This window comes from Lipophrys pholis, assembly GCF_963383615.2.
Source record: "Lipophrys pholis genome assembly, chromosome: 2".
In the NCBI taxonomy this organism is placed as follows: Eukaryota; Metazoa; Chordata; class Actinopteri; order Blenniiformes; family Blenniidae; genus Lipophrys; species Lipophrys pholis.
Window position 1 is genome coordinate 23,048,351 of NC_137636.1, and position 20,634 is coordinate 23,068,984.

General features: G+C 39.2%; 1 protein-coding gene across 12 annotated transcripts in view; it reads right to left on the bottom strand.

The window, feature by feature from the left end:
- The window catches only part of celf1 (cugbp, Elav-like family member 1), a 39,804-nt gene extending 19,446 nt beyond the window's left edge, over window positions 1-20,358 (bottom strand). For 8 of the 12 annotated variants that reach the window (XM_080458313.1, XM_080458309.1, XM_080458312.1 and 5 more), the window contains exons 1-2: window positions 20,172-20,358; window positions 9,485-9,607 (exon numbers count right to left, since the gene is read on the bottom strand). In XM_080458313.1, coding sequence (XP_080314439.1) covers window positions 9,485-9,588 — 104 coding nt within the window. In that variant the 5' untranslated portion in view covers window positions 9,589-9,607; window positions 20,172-20,358. The remainder of the gene's footprint in view (window positions 1-9,484; window positions 9,608-20,171) is intronic. The other 4 variants (XM_080458304.1, XM_080458305.1, XM_080458310.1 and 1 more) reach the window with 3 other exon arrangements.
- Between the last annotated feature and the right edge of the window lie 276 nt (window positions 20,359-20,634).

The following is a 20,634-nucleotide window of genomic DNA, read 5'->3' on the forward strand; positions in this document are numbered from 1 at the left end:
GCCTTTTTAAAGCCGAGGATCGTCTGAGGACTTGTTGGGTCACAAAAAAGATGTTTGTCTCTAAGCCCCAAACCACCAATCTGAAGTATTAAACTTGCCTCCAGGCTACATTTTTACATCGTCCTTGTCTGTATGAGTGAGGACGTTTGACATGAAGCTGAAGGTCAGAATGGAGGCTACAGAATAACTGACTAAAGACCTTCAGTTATCAGCTTGTCAACACTGTCTGTACTCAGATGAAGGGAAGTGACAACATTTTCCAAGTGAAAATAGGAAACTTCTGTTGCGTTTTAGAGTCCGTTTACACAACAAAGGTGCTCTGAGCCACTGAAAATGCAAATTTGTGAAAACTGCTTTCAAGGTGGCACTTTTTGAACGCTGCTACTTCACTTGTGCACCACAGTCGTATTAAATACTTCTTCTGCACATGCTCAGTAGCTGGACAATAAGAACAAAGTTTCCTCCCGAGTGTCATGACTCCCAGTCCATGTTCTCCTGGGACTTGGTAGTTTTATAGTTGACAGTCACTGTAACAACAATCCAACTTGATCATCTGTGTATACAAATGTGTCTGTGTTTTTTCATTGTTAATGTTTTGCATGTTGCTCTCTGTTGAGCGTGTGTGGTTGCATTACAAAAACAAACAGCTCCCACTAGTGGCCTGGCATGCCAATGACAGTTATAAGCATTTCTGCGTTTCTGAGTAAAGAGACCTCATTTTCAAAACACTGTCGCGAAAACACAAAAACAATGCGATTTCAGTTGAAATGTCACAAAAATGGGACCTCGGTGCCACAATGTGTTGGAGGTATGGGTGAAGGCCATCAGAGCAAACACAGACAATCTCACACATTTCATGTCAACAATCAAACTCCAAAGCACATTTCTTTTCAGCTGTAGAAGGAAACCCTACAGAGAGAACATGCAACGCTGCATTTCCAGGCCTTGATTTGATCTGGTTTCATCACCAAAGTCTAGTTTCTTGTTTGCCAGCCATTTGTGGATGTACCTGAAGCAATGAAGATGGATTTGTAAGGTGGACTAATCAAGCTTGCTGAAATAACACTGAAACGTTTCTCTTGTTCATAATTTGATCAGGATAATGCTTCTCATTCATGTTTGAGAATCCTACAGTTGTTGTTTGACAACCACTGTTAGATTAAGCGGACAACAAATAATTTGTCCCCAACAATGGAGAACTGACCAAAAGAAGTGTGAACATGAAGAATAAAGATAGTTAGAAAGCACCGAATAGAAATTTTCTCACAGACCTGTTTATATGAAGCATATTATTCCCATCATTTCTATCTGATAGACCAGAAAAATTATTATTTTAATAGGAGGAGGAAATTGCTTCAACTAAATTTAAATCACAACACTAGCGTTAAAGTACACTAACAAAAGCACCTGGTTTCCCGAGTTGTACAAAGTATTGTATTGTTGGATATTTGAAGGAGACTAAACTTCAAATATCCAACACAGTTTATTCTTATTTTGATATGAATTTCTCCATATCTGATATAAAAAAGGGCAACATGATGTGCTTGTTTACATTACAATTGATTGTAATATTTTGAATGGGTAGCTCCTGTACTGTGACACATGTTACCCCACCAGGTTCTTACCAACACACAGCACTGATGACTCCAGTGTTTAAGTTTAGCAACGCTACATACAGTTAAAAGAAAAATTATTCAGCACAACATGTTGGTTGCTGGGTGTGCAGCATATATTGGTCTAACTTAAAAACCATAATGGTGCTATAAAATGATTAATGTACCAGAAACACTTTGATCCGTTATTTTTCTCAAAATGTAACTAAACCAGAATCTACTGGGCCTATTAGCATATGAGAAGACAAATGCTAAATTGCGATCTGTTGTTCTGGTCATTTATTGAATTTCTATCTTAATTTGTCAACTAAAAATAAAATAAAGGCACGAATAACAAAATCAAACACAAAATTAATAAACTTGGGCTACATGTCCTAACTGTCATAAAAACAGGTAAAATAATTTCCATCAGCTTGGGCCAAATAGCGCTAAAGTAAACTCAAACCCGAGAACCAATTTAAACTGATTGTTGTTCCTGGTTGTGGAGCGACACAGCAAATTAACTTCTCACATTCTCCCTTTTTGAAACTTGCATTTCCCACAACATATCTTTTTATCAACCAAACCGTTTCTGTATGACTGTATTTTGTGTGTAGGATTATGTGTTTGCCTGTTGATGGCACTGTAACCTATTCAGTGTGTAGCTTGTCCTTCACCCACTGTGTCCTTCAAGCAATGCTAGTGGTGAAGGCCAACATGTACAACACATGCAAATTAAACTCCTGAAAACAGTTTGGCAAAACTGTTGCATGCAATATCCATAATAAACATGAGTTGTGAGCCACTCGTCTTTGCACAGTAATACAACTCCTTGAAGTACCGAGAAAACTCAGCACCACTAATGCAATTTTGAGTTTAATCAGGCAAACCCTCCCTGAGTCCAACACACTAATGGATGGACAAATGGGTGCGATTGTTCAATATTATAAATATAAGACGAAATAAGATGTTACAGATCTATATTTTTATGTCTACCTACAATAAAGCTTAAGCAAGGAAACTTTAGAAGTTCGAGTCAAAATGTGCAAACATACATTTTTTTCCCTAGACAACAAGTAATGGGTGAATAATTTCTCTCAATCATGCATTAGAAGCAGATGCAACCACGATGCCTTACCTCAGTAATCAGTTATAAACCCTCTGCACTGAACTAGATACTATACAGCAACTGATGAGAAAAACAAAAGAATCAAAAGAAAGACACAAAGACTTCATCTCTTTTTGAGAAATTGCAGAGAAAGGAAAAGAATCAGTGAGTGTGTTACTCAAAACTTCAACACTAAGAAATGTCGACCACTGACAGAAACATGTCTGGCTCCAACAAAGATCGGTCCTAAACCACAACTGAATAAAAATTGATTATTGAAAGGAAATAGGTGACGATAACAATGTTATGATGACTGGAAAGACATGACATGAGAAAATTAGGCCAACAGGAGGCCCAAAGGAAATGTCTTCACTTTCTGGGGGCGACGTGATCCAGAAATATGAGTCAACATAAAAAGAAAGGCCTGATAGAAGGCAGATATAGAATACTTTTTGGGTACAGTCAGTGGTGGTCCAGGAGCCACCAGTGAGATAACACCCTCAACAAAGACCTGGGAAACCTTGGGAAGAGTTGGATGATGCCATGGAGAAAAAAAAAAAGAGAAGCATTTCTGTCTCCTTAGTTTTGTCATCGTCACATATAGACAAAACAATTAGAAGGATGAATTAACTAAAAGAAAAAAAGAAAAACACACACACTTGCCCTTGGTCACAAAGCAAATGCAGTATACTTTAAAAATAGATAAAACAAAATACTTCACTGTATCAGATGAGAAGCTTGTGTGTCATTTAGAAGGAAAAAGTATGATTTCTCAAAGTCTGACTTCAACTATCAGACGTGGCAGGAAAAAAAGAACTTTGAGAGCCTTTCATTGGGCTCATATTCACTGAAATGTACAGAGTGACAAACAACCTAATAATAAAGTGGAGACATCGGTTTCATCATGTTTAAATATAGGCAGTTTTATAGTGGTGTCATCAGCAACGGTCACAAAGGTTTGTCAGTTTGAAGGGATGAATGTAGAGAAAGGGGCCGAGTACACATCCCTATGTCCTGCTTATGAGGTGTTGCTCCAGATGCCCAGAACACAAGCTCACAGTGCCTGAGAGGCCAGTTTCTGTTTGAGTTCAATAATATCACTCGCATAGAGTCCACCTTAGCATCTCTAGACTACCAATATAATACACCAACTGTGGGAAGCACTTGTTAACTATGCAGACTGTGAGGCAACTAAACTGATGGGTGTCATTTCATTGCGTTTGTCCCGATTTTAAATGATATAGTGAAATGATTTGATGTTGGAAAGCTCGGTCTGAGCCGAAAACATCTCCCGTATTACATTTCACCAATGACTCGAGGAGCACGTCAATATCTGAGAAACACATTTTGGGTGCAACATGTAGAATGGCTTGACATTACTAGAACATTTGACAATGACTAGTCTACTGTGACTGTTGAATTATTTGTAAATGATGAGCCAAGTATAAATGTGATCTAGAGATTATCAATTGCTTCATTAATCAAGAACTACACATTGATTAATGCACGTGGCCTGCTTGCTTAGAAAGTTAATGTCACAAAGGAGAATGTTCAAAATATCATGATGGTACAGATAGAACAGGTTTTGCTCTTGCAACAGGAAGAAACTTTATCTTTATGACACCGGAAGGCTCTCAAATCACATAATACCATTTGCCTAAGCTGCCGACCAGGACAAGGGGTGAAAAAAAATAAAGTTAAAGTTTCCAGCATAAGCACATGATAACGATAGCATTTAAAGTTATTTTGCTTTTTGGTCCTTTAGTTCAAATCTTCACAATGTGATAATGTTGGTTAATGGTTTTCCCAAGTTACATCTAAACAAATGTATTAAAATACTGAAAAGTCAAATGATCTTGTTACAACATGCAAACACAAAATCACAAAATCCTTAAAGTGTCTAGATTTATGAAACTGCACTGTCAGGGATTGAAATTCTCAAGAGTTCTTGAAACAAACCAAGACTGGAAAAACTCAACAAACCTACTTTATGCTTTTATAAAAAAAAAATTTTCCCAACTTTTTTTCTAACTGATTCTTTAAATGGGTCTTAAATATTTTTGTGCATCATTCTGCGATAGAATTTTAACCAAAAAGGTACAAACTGCCAAAGTCACACACAATTAAGTGTTAATTAGTGACAGCTGACCTGCTATCAGCCCTAAATGTTATTTTAAACGGTGATGCTCTTCAGCAATGACGAAAAAAAAAGTTGGCAGATTAGTCCCCTTGACTTTGCCCATTAAGCAAATTTTGCAAAGTCAGTCAGTTATTCATTGTGACTGAATAATAATTACTATTATGCTGCAGAGTGGAGCCTGGCTCTCACATCCAGCGCACAATGGTACAATAAGAGGGACGACTCATTCAGTTTACAAACCCTGAGAGCAGCATCATAAATTAAAATCACATTTAAATCTATGAGTCTAGATAAGATCTTTAAAAAATAAATAAATCTATAGGCTAAAACCTAAATGTGACACCAGATATTTAGTGCAATCATACCAGTATCCAGAATCAAAGTAATATCATGAACTAACTACATTGGGAAACCTGGACAGACCCCCTTTTTTAATATGTTAATATATAGCATAAGCACCCATTTTCATATAAATACAACCTCTTTTATGTTACTTTTTAGTCACTTTCCAATATAGTAGATCGAGTTTTAGTGCTGGTGCATCCCTAATAGCACTGAAAGCCTGACATTGACCACACGTTTCGACTCTTACGTTTTAAGGCTTAAACTTCAGAAGACATTCTAGCAAAGTCCTTCAAAGTCCTGGGAAAACGGTTCTGTAAATCAAACCAATTTTCAAACAGAACCAGACATGTGGATATTTAACAAGCACTTTATATCAAGAATAAATTCAGGAGAGACACAATTACGTAATAATTATATGCTAAATCATGATAAAGAAAAGGCTGACAGGACAAGCCTATGAGATGAATAACACTGCGAAGACAGGCGGAGAAATGTACTCACACGGGACTGGAATTCAAAGTGCAGTGGTCCACCATCATTTCTGGGAGAAAATCCAGCTTAAAAGAAGCCATGATGGTAAAATCTGTTTCCCTGTCTTACTTCTTCTTCTTTAACACGATGAAGTCAAACCGACACAGCGATTAGACGGCGGTTTTATACTCCAGAGTGTACACTTGCTGGTGGACACTGGTGTAATCAGGCAAAAGTGCACAGAACGCACGGAAAAACAGCTTCACGACAAACCAATCCACATGGACGACCCGTTGACTGGAACAAGGACACAACAAACAAGATCTGGCCGAGAGGACACCTTCGCCTCAGATGCGTGCCTTCGGGTTGGCTTTCCAGGTTCTGAGACTGGAACTAAACACTGTGTGGAGATCATGGAGTCCAGAGGGATGCTGGGATAACTGGGGCCAAAGGGAGTAATGGCCATTTGGCCCACCACAATCAAAATGCTGATGATCCATGGCCTTTGTGAACATTTCTACTAGGCCAGCAGATCTGGCTGCAGCGTCAGATAAACAGGGTGTCAGATTGATGGTGATAAGGCCCAGTGGGCAGAGGGAATGAAAGGGCAAGAGAATAGTACTCCCCAGTCAGGAGCTAATCCCTGGACTAGCCACACCAGGGGCTAACAATTAGGTTCCGGCCTGAGGGGGGCTGTGTTTGCCCTGTTCTCCTACATGCTACACTGGTTTGTGTGTGAGTTGTGTGTGTCAAAACAGAAGTGAGGCAACGTCAAATAACGCTGGCTGTGGCCCATAGACCACAGAAAAATCTACATGCACAGCTACCTACAACGAGCACTATTTCTGTTGTTACGGTAACAACTGTAACAGAAGTAAAGTCAGCATGACTCATTAGTTTTGTGTGTGTTAACATGAGTTAAACAAGTTCATAGCACTATTTTTCAAAGGTATCAACAATAGTATTGTAAAAAAAAAAACACTATTAATTATAATCTCACATACGTAGCTGAAAGTAAATAGTAAAAGTGTAATATACGGTAACATCATTCACATGTGCCTTCCGATGGTACAATGCCCAATAGTGAAATGTCCTGTATAGTGTGCCACCCAATGGTACAATATCCTCAACACTGCCCTACCATCCTTAACTGCACGACCCAGTGGTGCAACATCCTTAATACTGCACCAAATAATGGTGCAATGTATTCTATGCTGCGCTGCCCAATGGTGTATTATCGTGTACACTGCGCTGCCCAATAGTGCAACATATTTAACATTGTGCCACCAAAGGGTGCCACATCATTATCACTTTGTCACCCAATGGTATATTCTCAATTATGCTCTGCTATCTGATGGCAAGTATTGACATTCATCTTAGTGAATGTCATTATGCTACATATTGGTTCAGCCATAAACACTGTGCTACTCAATGTTGCATTTCCATTTCCACGGATTGTCTTTCAGTTGCATCGTTATGAGTTTGATCCCTCATCTCGTCATGTTTGTATGTCCAAGTGTTCTTGAGGAAGACACGGAAGACACGAGCACCTTGGCTGGTTCCCGTCCTCATTTGTATGTGCATATGAATAGGTACATGACACAAACTGAAGAGCACTTAGAGCTGAGGCAGTGAAAATGCCCAATATGAGAGGTCTATTTATTTACTTTTCTGCTGCTGTGGTGATAACTTTGCACTAGATTTGTGCCGACTGGCTAAAGAAAGCTAAAGAACGCTTTTTTTAAATAAATGTAGTTTTAATTTGTGATGACTGATTTAAAATGAAATTGATGTCTCCAACAGTGTGACTCACACTGAGATGCAGCACCAGCTTCTGAACGCAAACATAAGAGGTCCATGCCCACTTAATATCGCGACTATATGATTTTCCTTACAAAATTACAATAGCTTAAAATATCCTTTCAATTTCTTCATCACATAGTGATAAATAACAGGAAACTAACTGAAGTTTATGGTGTCAATGCTGCATAAGTGACATTTTCCACCTAAATAAATGAATAACTTTATAATGTATATATACATATATAAAATGTAATATAAACTTATGCATTATATTACTTAAATCAGTAACAATGTGTCCTCCCCTACAGATGGTAAAGTAGTATGATGTTAAATCTGCTAGGGCAAAATGTCATTATTTCCATCTCGGGAATGGTGTGATGCCATTTACACTTTGCAGTAGTATTAAGTTATTTATGTGGCATTGTCGTCTGCAACAATATTATTTCATTTCTACTGTGATGTGTAGTGGGTCAGTGATCTATAGGTCATCCTAACAATAAAACAATGAAAAATTACCATCTTCTGCCTCGGAGTAGTATAATTACTCTTTACCATGGCCCTGGCATTTAAAGTGATCCCCTCAACAGTTACTCACACCAACAAGTTGGAATATTGCCATTGTCACATCATTGTGTTCATTATTCCATTAGAAATGTTAGAAATATCAAGTAAGCTACAACATTCCCCACCTCTCATATGATTAAAAAAAAAAAACATCACTGTTGTATAGATTTGTACATAGCTCTTGTAACTGTTGCACTGAATTAAAAGACACAAAGAAGGAAACCTTCACCGTATATATTTAAAACTGAACCAGAAGACATTGCGTTGTAACATTACAGCTAAACCACAGATTACAAATCTACAGTCGTATCAATCTCACACTCACAGAGAATGTATTGAGAATGACCTGCAATAAGTTATGGATTTGTCCTGCACTGTGCATACATTAAAACACATTTAGACAATCTGATAGAGCCATGCAGTCCTTCATGGTGTTTAAAAATGATGGTATATTGTTTCAATATTACAATATATTAAAACTGGGAGCAAAAGGTGAGAAGCACAAATGCAAAAATAAAATCATAAGAAAAAATCAGACTGAATACAACAAAGTGTTCTGCTTCTGAAACACAAACATGTATGTGATTATAAAACAAAAGCAGCACATTATCCTGTTGAGGGCTGCAACTAACGATTATTTTTTTTGATTAATCAATGAATCGGATAAAAAAAAAAAAAAAAAAAAAAAAAAGCATCTCAAAGTGTAGGACCAGTTGATTTTGAACGAACCAAACACCAAATATGTTATGGTTATTTAAAAGCACATAACTGAACCAATACAAAGACGTGTACCTGCTCTGCAGGTTGAGCTTCTGTTTTTAAACTTTATTTCTGTCAGCCAGCATTGATAAAAGTTCCAAAGGTGAACTAAACGGCTCCGTAAAATGACGAGTGACGCATAAATCACGTGACACAACGAATTGATAATTTAATTTGTTGCCAACACATTTTCAATAATCGAATTGTATCGATTCGTTGTTGCAGCCCTAATTCTGTACACACATCATTGTTACTGTTTATATTGTTTTTCCTACTTATTTATTGTTCGTATACTTTTCTTTTGGTGTCTTATATTACTGTACCGTTTCCCCATTGTGGGACAAATACAAGATTATTTAATCTCGTCTTCATCCCAAAACAGAAAGACATCAACATCATAAAGTTCAAGCGATCGCAATAGTTCAAAATGTTATTACAGTGATGATGTGTCAAAGTTTGGGGATTTGAAAAGAATAACGTTCTTAAATATACTATTCCCAAATGTCTCAAAAGGCCTCAAAGAGACAGAAAGTTTGTTCTTCAAAAGAGATGTACTCACTTTTTCCACAGAGGAATTTTAAATAGACTAACCGACTGAACTGTGGAAGAATCTTTTTTCTCTTGCTACCCTGTTCAATAGAAAGAAGTGGATAGAAGGTGTGGTCAGTTTGTTTTGAGTGTGATCAGAACCACACTTCTTACCCCTCTAGAGCCAAGCTGGAGACCTCCGGGTCAGGGAGGGAGAGGGAGGGCTGTCCAGGTTGCTCTGGAGACACATACAGGGTTTCGGGGTCGAGGCAATCCATCCAGAGCCTTATACAGCTACTGTTGGACAACACAGCGAGACAAGACACACACAAAAAAAAAAACTATCACACAACAAACACTCACACATTTTACACATGAAACAGGTATTGTTGAAACAGCGACAGGGAGATAAAGAAAATGAAAATCACAAAAAAACATGGGCAAAAAAAAAAAAAAAAAAGATGACTCATGGACACTAACAACTCTGAAGTGGGATTTGAAAGTTCCATTTTAAAAGAACAAGAGACCAGAAAGAAAAATATGTAGTGAAAAAAAAAAAACACAACAAAAGAAATTGAAGAGATTCTACTGGCTTTCTCTCATGAGACCTGATTTAAAAAAAAAAAAAAAACCTTCTTTGAAGTTATCTTCTTATCATTCAAGAGGACAATTTCATATAACAATGTGAAATGACAAATGAGAGGCTGTAACCATAATACCTTGATCATGATTAGATGAATGATTATTGTACACGTTTATGTTGACACTGAAACTAAAACTTTATTTTTATTGGTGAAAAAGGAACTTCCTGAGATGCACTTCTTTTTCAAACTTTGTCCAAGATTTAAAAAAAAAAAAAAAAGATTGACTTTTAATGTCTTTTTAAAGAAACCACAAATGTATGGGTTATTTGTGAACAAATCAACTAATTCAGCAGCAGTTATGTTTAAATGAAGATTAAAATATCAGAAAGAGGAAACCGCTTTTTTTTTTTTTCTCTTAAAAAAAGCAACTGCACGTTAATCAGTTCTGCTCACAGATGTGCAGCTCCTCCTCGTGGTGTGCAGTTTCATGTGTTAATGAGCCTCTACCTGTCTGGACCAATGAGGAGGAGCAAACAAACCACAGTGATGCAGCTGTGGAGAGCTGAAGACTGATGACAGGCTCACTTTCTGCCCTCACAAATGGTACGCCTAGGTTTACTGTCGTTTAATTGATAAAAACAATAAATCACTCTCCAACATCGCTCCGAGGTTGTCTGATAAATAACTCTTTTCTTGAATGGTGGACAACACACGGATGGCACGGCCAACGACACACACATTTTGCAACCTCGTACTTACAGGTGTGATGCTCACACATTTTCAAGTAGGCAGCTACTTTAAAAAAAGTTTTTAGGAAATCAATCTGAAAACACTGCTTTGTACAGTGTGGCTGTTAGAAATACTCAACATGACTGCTTTGTGAACAGAGAGAATTCTGTAGGACCGGACAAACAGAAAATCCTGTGTAGCCCTGCACTCTACCAGGGTCCCGGACCAGGTTGCCGCAGACAGAGTGAAAAGGACTGGAGCAGATTGTTTTCAGCTAGTATCCCACGTGGTTTCTCCCTTGTCAGTCTACAGCAGTCATGTGACTGTGCGTTGCTCCTATTGGTCATTAAGCTATGAATCTGTCCCGAGCAGTCCTGGACCACCACAAACATGCAGGATCAATACATTTTAGTCCAGGACCACTCCGGACAAGTCCTGAAATATCTAAATGCTTTCACATGGCCAGGATCACACCGGATCTGGTCCAGGAACAAAAAATGTTATCCGCTGGCCTCGCAAAAAGAGCGCGTGGGGACACATTTCTTGTCCAGAGACAAAAATAAATCCGTATGTGATCCACTGTTATATGTTCATGTTGGTCATGGTGGTGATTTGCCAACATTTCCTCAGGTGGTACTCACAGTGAAAACTTTAAATTCCTATGATCCACACATTTTTGACTCGTCATCACGCAAATAATTTACCAGGTTTAAAAAGTAGATCAATCTGCGCAGACTTGACGTGATTACACAAGACTATAACGTCGTATGCACGAGTATGCACCACCCCTTCAGGAAAAAAAAAAAAGGTGCAGAACATGGACAGAACTCTCGCCCTTGAGGTATTCTTATGTTTGGAGAAAAATCCTGTGTCGTGAGGATAACTACGTAATGTTATACTGCATTTCTATTGGTTTGTTTAAGCTGACATGATCGCAGCTGTCGCTATGACTCCCCAAATATCAGACACAGTCCGATATTGATTGCTGGCTTACGAGTCATACCTCAGCCGTCCCAGAACTGTGCACAAAGCCGACCAATTTGTGCAATGTCCGCAGATTTTACGAACGATTCTCCCACGATCCGATCTTTTGTCTCAGACGGCCGAAAATTGCTCTGTTTTTGGGAGCCTTAAAGAGTGTTTAGTGCTTTGTTAGCTTCAGTCATGACTTTTACAAGAAAACTTTAGGACAAATCCCAAAACGATCAATTACATTTTATGAGTTACTACAGGATAACTGCAAAGAGTACTACCTGTTTTGTTTTTCTTAACTTCTGCTTTAACTGGCTCCAACCGCTGACACTATCAGGACCAAATCGTGATTGACATACAGATTTTCTAAACAAAAAAAAAAACAAAAAAATGCATTCAACAAAATAGTACCAACAGATAAATGATGTCCGTTGCTGTGATGAATCTGCATTCAGCTTAAGAAACCTCAATATACCCTAAAAAAAAAAAGGACATTTTACTTCAGATCACATGACTAAAGCTGCTGTAGAATGGTTAAATGTGTGTTTTGTTTTTTTAACATGAGCATGCAGATTTTGTAGCACAGTAGTTGTTTTCTCCAACAATGATCATTTAACTTGAATGAGGAAGAAAAAGCCAGCTCTGTCTGGTTTACCTACTTTACAAATGCAACAAAAAAAATAAGGTTTGAGCAAGTAGATCAGGAACAATCAGAGTACATTTATGTGAAATACACTCACGTGGACACATTCTAGGTGAACTTCCAGACAAAAATAAAATGTTTTTTTGAATAACATGAAGCCCATCAAAACAAAAAGCAGTCATCATTGTTTGGTTTATTTTCAAATCAAACTGTGATGAGCCAAATGAAGACTGCATCTAATCGTAACATGAACCCAAGAGTTTGTTTCAGACCGTTTCTGTAACTTTCAGGGGCAGCTGTCTGTTCAATCTGTGGTTATGCATAATCCCCACTACGATCACCAATACTCAGTCTGATTGGTTGTGTATAGATGCCTCTTGCATGGTGCACTGTGTTTAAGTCCCCTCCTCAGGGGATTCTAACAGCTTGAAATGGAATAATCTAGCACATTTTAGCAGTGAGTCGACACAGAAAATGTCCAAGGGCACGTCCAACTGTTAATTGTTGTATCTGTGTTTCAGACAAGGTCTGTGCACTCTGATAGTAGAGATATCTGAATAACAGGCACAGACAGACACTGTCTGCAGGTAAAGTCCCAAAACAAACTCAAGAAACTCAAGAGTAAAAGCTACATTCAGGGCAGAGAAACATCCAAACTAATACGTCGATTCAAGCTGAGTGCAATTAATGAATCACCCACTCTTACAAAAACAATCTTTACAAAACCAATACAAATTTAGAAGGTGATGAACGATAATGAGTTTGCAGTGAGTTCAAATATATTGCATTTTGAACGGTGCAGCGTTAGTTTATGCTACTAAAACATGGCCGAAGATCCTCCCGAATTATTGTCAAATTATTCAGATTTGTATCACGTGCACGTGATCTCACTGACCTTGAGTATTCTTAAACTACAGTGAAAGGAGTATCAAGCTGCTTGGAGATTCAGTTTTAGGATTTGACCCGTCTGTAGTCATTTTGAGATCAGTTCCAAACACCACTCTTTCAGTTTTCTACCTTTAGTGAGGCGCAAAAAATGTATAGCTGTTTAGAAAACTGAATACATCTCACTGATCAAAGAAGATGACGACTTCTGTTGTACATAGAATCACTGGATCACTTATTAGAATGACTCTTCCTTTTGCACCTGCACTTAGGGCTGGGCAATATGGCCTTTTCTCAATATCTCGATATTCTTAGGCCATATCACGATACACGATATATATCTTGATATTTTGCCTTAGCCTGAACTCAACACTTTTGATGCTTGCAATCACACTAGTATGGCGATTGTATGTCTACATTAAAACATTATTGTTCAAACTACATTAATAAATGCTAATATTTAACTTGGATGCAATAAGGGGGAAATCACAACAAAGTGAATCTTGCCAAAGCAGTATTTATTAAACAGCACCATCATGAAATTGTCATTTATTTATTTATTTCCTTCTCTCACTTGAATAAACAACGCAGATAGAGCTTTCTCAGCTAAATATTTGTGACCCTTGGAAATTTCATCTTGGGTCAAGTGTGTTTTCTGAATCCAGACTTTTCAACCACACTTACTGCGACCATGTCTTCTGCTATGTGGTTTCGACAGCATAAGACATGGTCACGTCTCCCGCCGTGTCGCGGGAGACGTTGGACCGTTGGAGGTTGGCTGAGTACCCAGAGGGCACGTGGAGTGGGCAGCCTGGGCTGGGCCACCTTGACCGCGTTGACAGTTTGAGTTCCGAGTGCGGACCCCCCGCATGGTGCCAGACATGGAGCACATGCCATGGTGTCCTCCCCCGAGCAGGCACCCACCAAGATGACCCGTAGCGGGGGAGAACGATGGGCAGGCGACGCAAGCCCGCAGCGTTCATCCGGGGGTCCTGCACCATGGTCAGAGCCAGACGGAGGTGTTGCCTCGGGGCGATGGGCGCAATCTGCAAGCACTCTGCTCAGCTAAGGTGTATGACACAGCTCTGGCAAGAGTACGGGGCGTTTGTAGGAGCGCTCGCTTTGTCTCTGACAGTTGGTCGCCAATTGAATGCCTGCGGCTAAAACTTACAGTGTGATAGTCGAATATTCACGATAGTCATTTTCTATATTGCACAGAGAACAAACAGCGATACATTGAGTATACTGGATATATCGCCCAGCCCTACATGCACCCACAAGGAGAAACCAGTTAAACCAATTCATAAACTAATGACAAGAAACAGCTGAAGCAAACTACAGACATGAAGTTGAAAGGTCTTCTAAAAAGGAAGCAAACATTGATCAAGACTGTGAATTCTAGCCACAGCTACTGTAGACACAAACTAATGCTAACAGTTTTCATGTTGTTTTCAGGATGACAGAGACGCATCGCTTTTTTCCCAGAATAGTTTCACATTTACACGGCAGTGTATAAATGCTGAAGACAATGTAGTTTTCACGTAGGGCCACAACTTGGCATTGTTGTTTATTTTTGTAATGAAACCACACACATGTACACAGAGAACAATACACTATAAACATTGCCTGTCTATCAATCTATCTATGGTTAAAATTTAATTTTATTGTCCATCGACTCGCTCATCTGCAGAAAAATCATTTACTATGGCCGTGGTGCGCATTCACACTTGCAGCATTTTAGAAAAGTTCCTCCCCTCCACTTCCATGGAGATGGCGCATCTTCAAAAAGTTCTATTTTTGGAGCCGCCGCCAAAAGTTGCCTTTCAGTGGCTCCAAGCACCGCTGTGGTGTAAACGGATAACAGAATATGCAAATAAAGTTTTGCATTTTCACTGCAGTGTGAACAAGGCCTTAATTAGTTCAAGGATAATGATAATGACCGACTCCACTTCAGTTAAACAAGAGCTTTTGAAAAAAGAAAATGGCCACAAAACACCAGCTGATAGAGACACAGATACACATTGAGATTAATAATGTCTTTCACAAGTGTGTCCTGAGGAGCTTGGGGGGCTGAGGGTCTTGCTCAGGGAGCCTCGGAGCATGTTTGAACTAGTTCAAAGTTCAGTTCACAAATTTTAAGATGAACTAGTGCAGCTCATAATTCCAAATTTTTAACTAAATTCACAGTTCGAAAAATTAACTATTTCATAGTTCTTTTTTTCCCCCCCAATATGTTGCTGTGAGCCATTTCCGGAATATTGAATATAAGCCTCACCCACCAAATTTAAAAAGAAAAAAAAGACAAAAGAAATATCGGAGTTACTTGATGCACCTGAATGCATCACCCACATATAGGGGCATGAAGCTCGTTAACCCTTAAAAAGCTGAGTCATCCTCAGTTCAAAGCATGTAAAAAAAAAATATATATATTTTTTAAAAGTAGTGGCTCAGTTCACATTCGCCCACATTATAAACGAGGTCATGAACGAGCGTTCAGTGAACTCGTTCAGGCCCAACACTGACCATGCGGTCTCATATGTACGAATAACGATGGGTAACAACTCGGGCTCAACGATTAATTGCATTTGTGATAATATTGCGATATGATTAAAACAGGATTTTCTAATCCCAAGGGCTGCGATTTCACTTCTCACGTGATCCGGTCACGTGACGACTTACGCGTCCTTCGCGTGTGATCTGCCCACCTTAGCCGATTGGGCTAGTGGTTTTTAGGGATGGAGCCGATCCGGGATCGGGTTCTGATATCAACGTAATTCACGGATCGGAAATTTCCGATCCAACTTGCAGAGATTTCTGATTCAAGCCTCGTCTGCGCTTTACTGTTGCTAAAATGACTCCACAAGTGTTTCCCTGCTGCTGCTCTGCTCGCTGGCTGCAAACTGTGGACTGGATTTCCAGAGTAAAGAGTCAGGAAATCCATTCCACAGTTTGCAGCCAGCGAGCAGGCTAGGGAAGTAGCTATCCAACTTTTCATGACAACATGTTGCTGTTTGGACGGATTTTACACTCAAAACACCACAAAGCAACGTGGATGTTTGCAAAGCAGTTGTACAACGAGGCGGTCGCTTTGTCAACAGACGTCACCATTTTAAAATGGCCAGCTCGCCAAGGAGAATGACACTGACCGCTGCATCAAAACAATGATGAGCTCGCTCCTCTGCTGGAGCAGTCGATTCACACCTCCGTGAAGCTGCGTCCTACTCCGCGTTAAACTCCCTGAAAACAGTCCCAATCATTTGTGTTGTGTTCGAGCTGGAAGCACTGCTGTTTGTGCTGCGCTGCTAAATAATTTCCCCGGGAATTAATAAAGTGATTCTTAGGTTTGAAAGACAGAACTAGTTTATTCTGAGATGATGACGTCACGTAGACCCCCACATTGTCCAAAGAGAACAAAAATAGTTTGTACTGCTTCCTTTTGTGTCCTGATACTAACCTCAAGTTGTCTTGTGAGAGAATACATGCATACATTTGTACAATTCATACAATACTGTAGCGAGGAGTTTATTACAGCCTCATTTAAAGTCAACAATAATGATAATAATATTAAAGCAAATAGAGCTCTGGTATCAGAATCGTATCGGCAGATATATAAATTTAAGTATCGGGATCGGAAGTGAAAAAACATGGATCAGTGCATCCCTACTGCAATATAGATGAGCAAACCACTCAAAATCCTTAATGTGAAGCCCTGCATTAGTATAGTGACCCAGCCTGGGTTTACGGCTTTGATAAGCACAATGGACAAGCAGTTGGCTTGTTGTGGTGAACGCTTACAAGACTGCAAGTCACAGTATTTAGTAAGTTTACAACTGTAATTGAAGTAGAAGATAAATAAACTGTCTTTCATATTAATACATGCTTCATTTGACTTTATCTTAACATAAGCCTAGCCAATAACAAAGCACAATTTATGTATAACAAATCTGATATTGTTTATTATAATACAGATTGATTGATTTATTGCTTGTGTCTGTTGAAATATACATGAGAAGAGGACCTTGAAAAAATAATCGCAATCGCAATATTGAGCAAAAAATAAATAAAAAAATCGCAATTACATTATTTTCACAAATCGTTCAGCCCTAGTAACAACCTCATTGAAATGTCAGTGATCATAGCTGCATTACACATTTCCATATGAGTGGAGCATTTTTTCCTTCCTGTGCACAACAATCATTAAAATAATGCTGGAAGTGCTGACTGTACACTTATGTATGTACAAGAGATCCTATCAACAACTGGATTAATGAAGAAAAGTTTGAGCAAATAAATTTTACTTCACCACAATGTTTATGATTATGGCCATCTGTTGCCTTGCATTGCGATGTCAATTATATATTTTTTCCTTCAATATATAATTTTTTTCCTGCTTTTGTAAGACATGGGCTAATTGAGAACTTTCTCTGGAAGTTGAACACTCACCACCACCATTGTTTAGTGTTTCTGCCACACTGCCAGGCTCAAGTTGCACCTTTGCAGGTAGACACCAGCTGTCTGTACCTGGACCGAAGTACATAAATGCAACAGTATACCGGCTTGTGTGGGGCCAAGTAAATGCACGTGCATCCACAACACACAGGAATGCACCTCATAGAGAGGGGCTTTAATCTGCATAAAGACAAAAAAAAGTCAGGTCTGTGATGGACTGCATCAGGGAATGTAAGGGGATCAGCTAGTATGAAAGAACATGTTCGGCTCAAGATCAGTAGCTAAAGTTCTGATCAAGACATCCTGAATACCACACGTAAAACTATAGAAGAACACAGACAGAGCAGAGATAGCCTGTTGTCGTTACAGAACGAAATTCAAAACTGAAAAAGAAGAGGTCGATATTTATTTATTGTTAAATTGATATAGAACTTATGGCTACACAGAAGCCGGTTCGTTTTAGGTCACATTTTAAATTCTCAGGCCCTGTTTTCACGACAACGGTGCTCGGAGCCACCGAAAACACAGCTTTTTGAAAATGGCTCCCAAGGTGGAACTTTTTGAAAATCCTCCATCTTTGTGGAAATTCAGGGGGGGGGACCTCTCTGAAACACTGTTACTGTGTGTGTGCACCAAGTCTGTAGAAAATTGTTTTTCTGCAAATGCTCAGTAGTTGGACAATAACACCAACGTTTGCCTCAAGAAAAGTTTTCGGAAAGTTGCTGCGTAAACGCAAATCTTTTCTGAAACGAAAATGCAAAAATGATGCGTTTTCACTTGTAATGGTGTCATGCAAACGAGGCCTGCTACAGAAGGATTACACAGACTGGAACATCCACACAGACCCTCGTGCTTTAATCAACTTGACTCACTCAAATTCTAAAAAGGAAAAAACTTTTTTTTTTTTTTTTTTTAAACTATAGAAGATATCTTCTATATTTACGCAGCTACATACATATCAAAGCCTGTCTCGAGCTAATGTTCAGGTAATTTAAGTAAATGATTGCTTAAACTCTGTGAAGATCATTAAAGAGTCACAGATTTTTTGGAGCAATTCTGATAAAAAAAACAAAACAACATGTGGCAGTCAGGAGGTCAGAGTTGGAGCTTTTCTCTATATAACATCCTTAAAATAAGTAGATTATTTTGGTACAGAGCAACACTGATGGGAGAGCTGAGGATCAGCAGCTATGCCTGATTCCTTCACACCTGCCAGCTTTGCTAACTCAGTCTCATAGTCTGTTATAATAGAGTGATTGTTGACATTTGCATATTGACTTTCAGCTTGCATTGTGGCATCTTTGATGATCACTCCCAAAAGCTAGAACAAACAAACTTAAGTCGTAATTTCCACAGAAGCGCAAACGTCTGCAGAGTAAAAAACTCAAACTATGCTTCAAGAATCCAACCACAAAATGTTACATAATCCATATTGTTGGGGTGAAAGTATTTATCATTTTCACACTAACTGAAAATTTCCCCTCCGATCACAGTGAATGTAAGAGTGCAAAAATAAATTGAGGTTTTATTCAAATCACAAACTAATTACTAAAAAACTAAAACATTGCGTTCAACGTACAGAATCCAAATTTTCTCTAGACTGATTTCATATTGAAGTATTACCAAGGGAAATGCTTCCAATTTTATCAGAATTCTCAAAAGTTGTCAGCAAATCAAAATAGAAACTTTATTTAAACACAAAGATTTCACTGGAAAGACACTTTTACAACTGCAAATATGCTCAGAAGTGAGTTTTTCTTCTCCACAATGCCCACTCATGTGGGTTGTTCAGTGTTAATTTGTTTGTACATCACTTTCAAATGGTATTGCACTTTTGTTTATATTGCAGTATTTGGGGTATAAACTGCACCACACACTATGTATGAATTTGTTACTGAATTTTGCACGATTAATCATAAATAGAAATATTAATCATTGCACAGCATTACTCTTTTAGTGGTTGTGTACAAGTGCACTTTTGCTAATATTGTTGTAATTTGGAGATCAATTGCACCATATTTCAGCAATTGATAACTGAATTTTGTGCAATTAATAGTAAGTACGAGCATTAGTCATTGCCCAGCGTTACTTTTCTTAGTAGTTATGCACATGATTTATGGATGGTGTTGCACTTTTGTTTATATAGGAATATTTTGGGGTTAAATTGCACCTTATTGGACAGAATTTCGTACAATAAACCAAGTGTTAATTGTTGCACAGCATGACTTCTTCAACCATTCTGGTCCCGAGTCCAAGTGGGGGGTCAGACAAGTGGAGATACCTCAGTGACGTCACGGAGGTGCTCACCTTACGTGCTGTAAACACACTGTACGTCACATTGTACGTAGCTACGTACGTTCACTACCTGCCCGTCGTAACAGTGCAGCTGCAGACGTCACAGCTCGCATATGCGAAGTCACACACAAGTGAAACATGAATCCAATAACACATGACTGTCATGGCCAAAAACTACTAGAGTTTCTCATGCAGGTGTAAAAACCATGAGCGTGTTTGACGCCGGAGCGAACGTTGGAGCACGCTCCGCGCACATTAGCTAGCAACAGCGGCATCTGACAGCTCGCCAGGAGCAAATACTCACCCGCGTGTCTCACGCCACCATTAAAGTTGCGTTCCAGGGAGCTGCTGAAGACGGGTCGGTGGGATGTCAGTGATTCTGAAGCCCTGGCTGCGACATAAAGCAGCGGTGTTTCGCCCCGGAGCGTCAAGCTAGCAGCCACAGTGTAAAATGGCAGTCCTGCTCGGGCCCGTCCACCCGTCAGCTGTGCGGGGGGTGGGGCCCGGAGCGGGGGGGAGGCTGCAACGTTGTGATACTCCGCTCTGTGAGGAGGATTTAAATAGCATCATGGGGCTCAGGATCCTCACAAGCAATGTCTGTCTTTATTACCTCACTGTGGTATTTGTTGCGCCATGCAACAGGAGAACAGGTCCAGGTGACTACTCCCTTGGTTGAAGACTAACGTGGTACGGTCCAGACAGGCGTCCCCACTGTCAGGTTCTTACTTTATTTTTATTTACTTCATAATTTACTATCTCCTTTCATT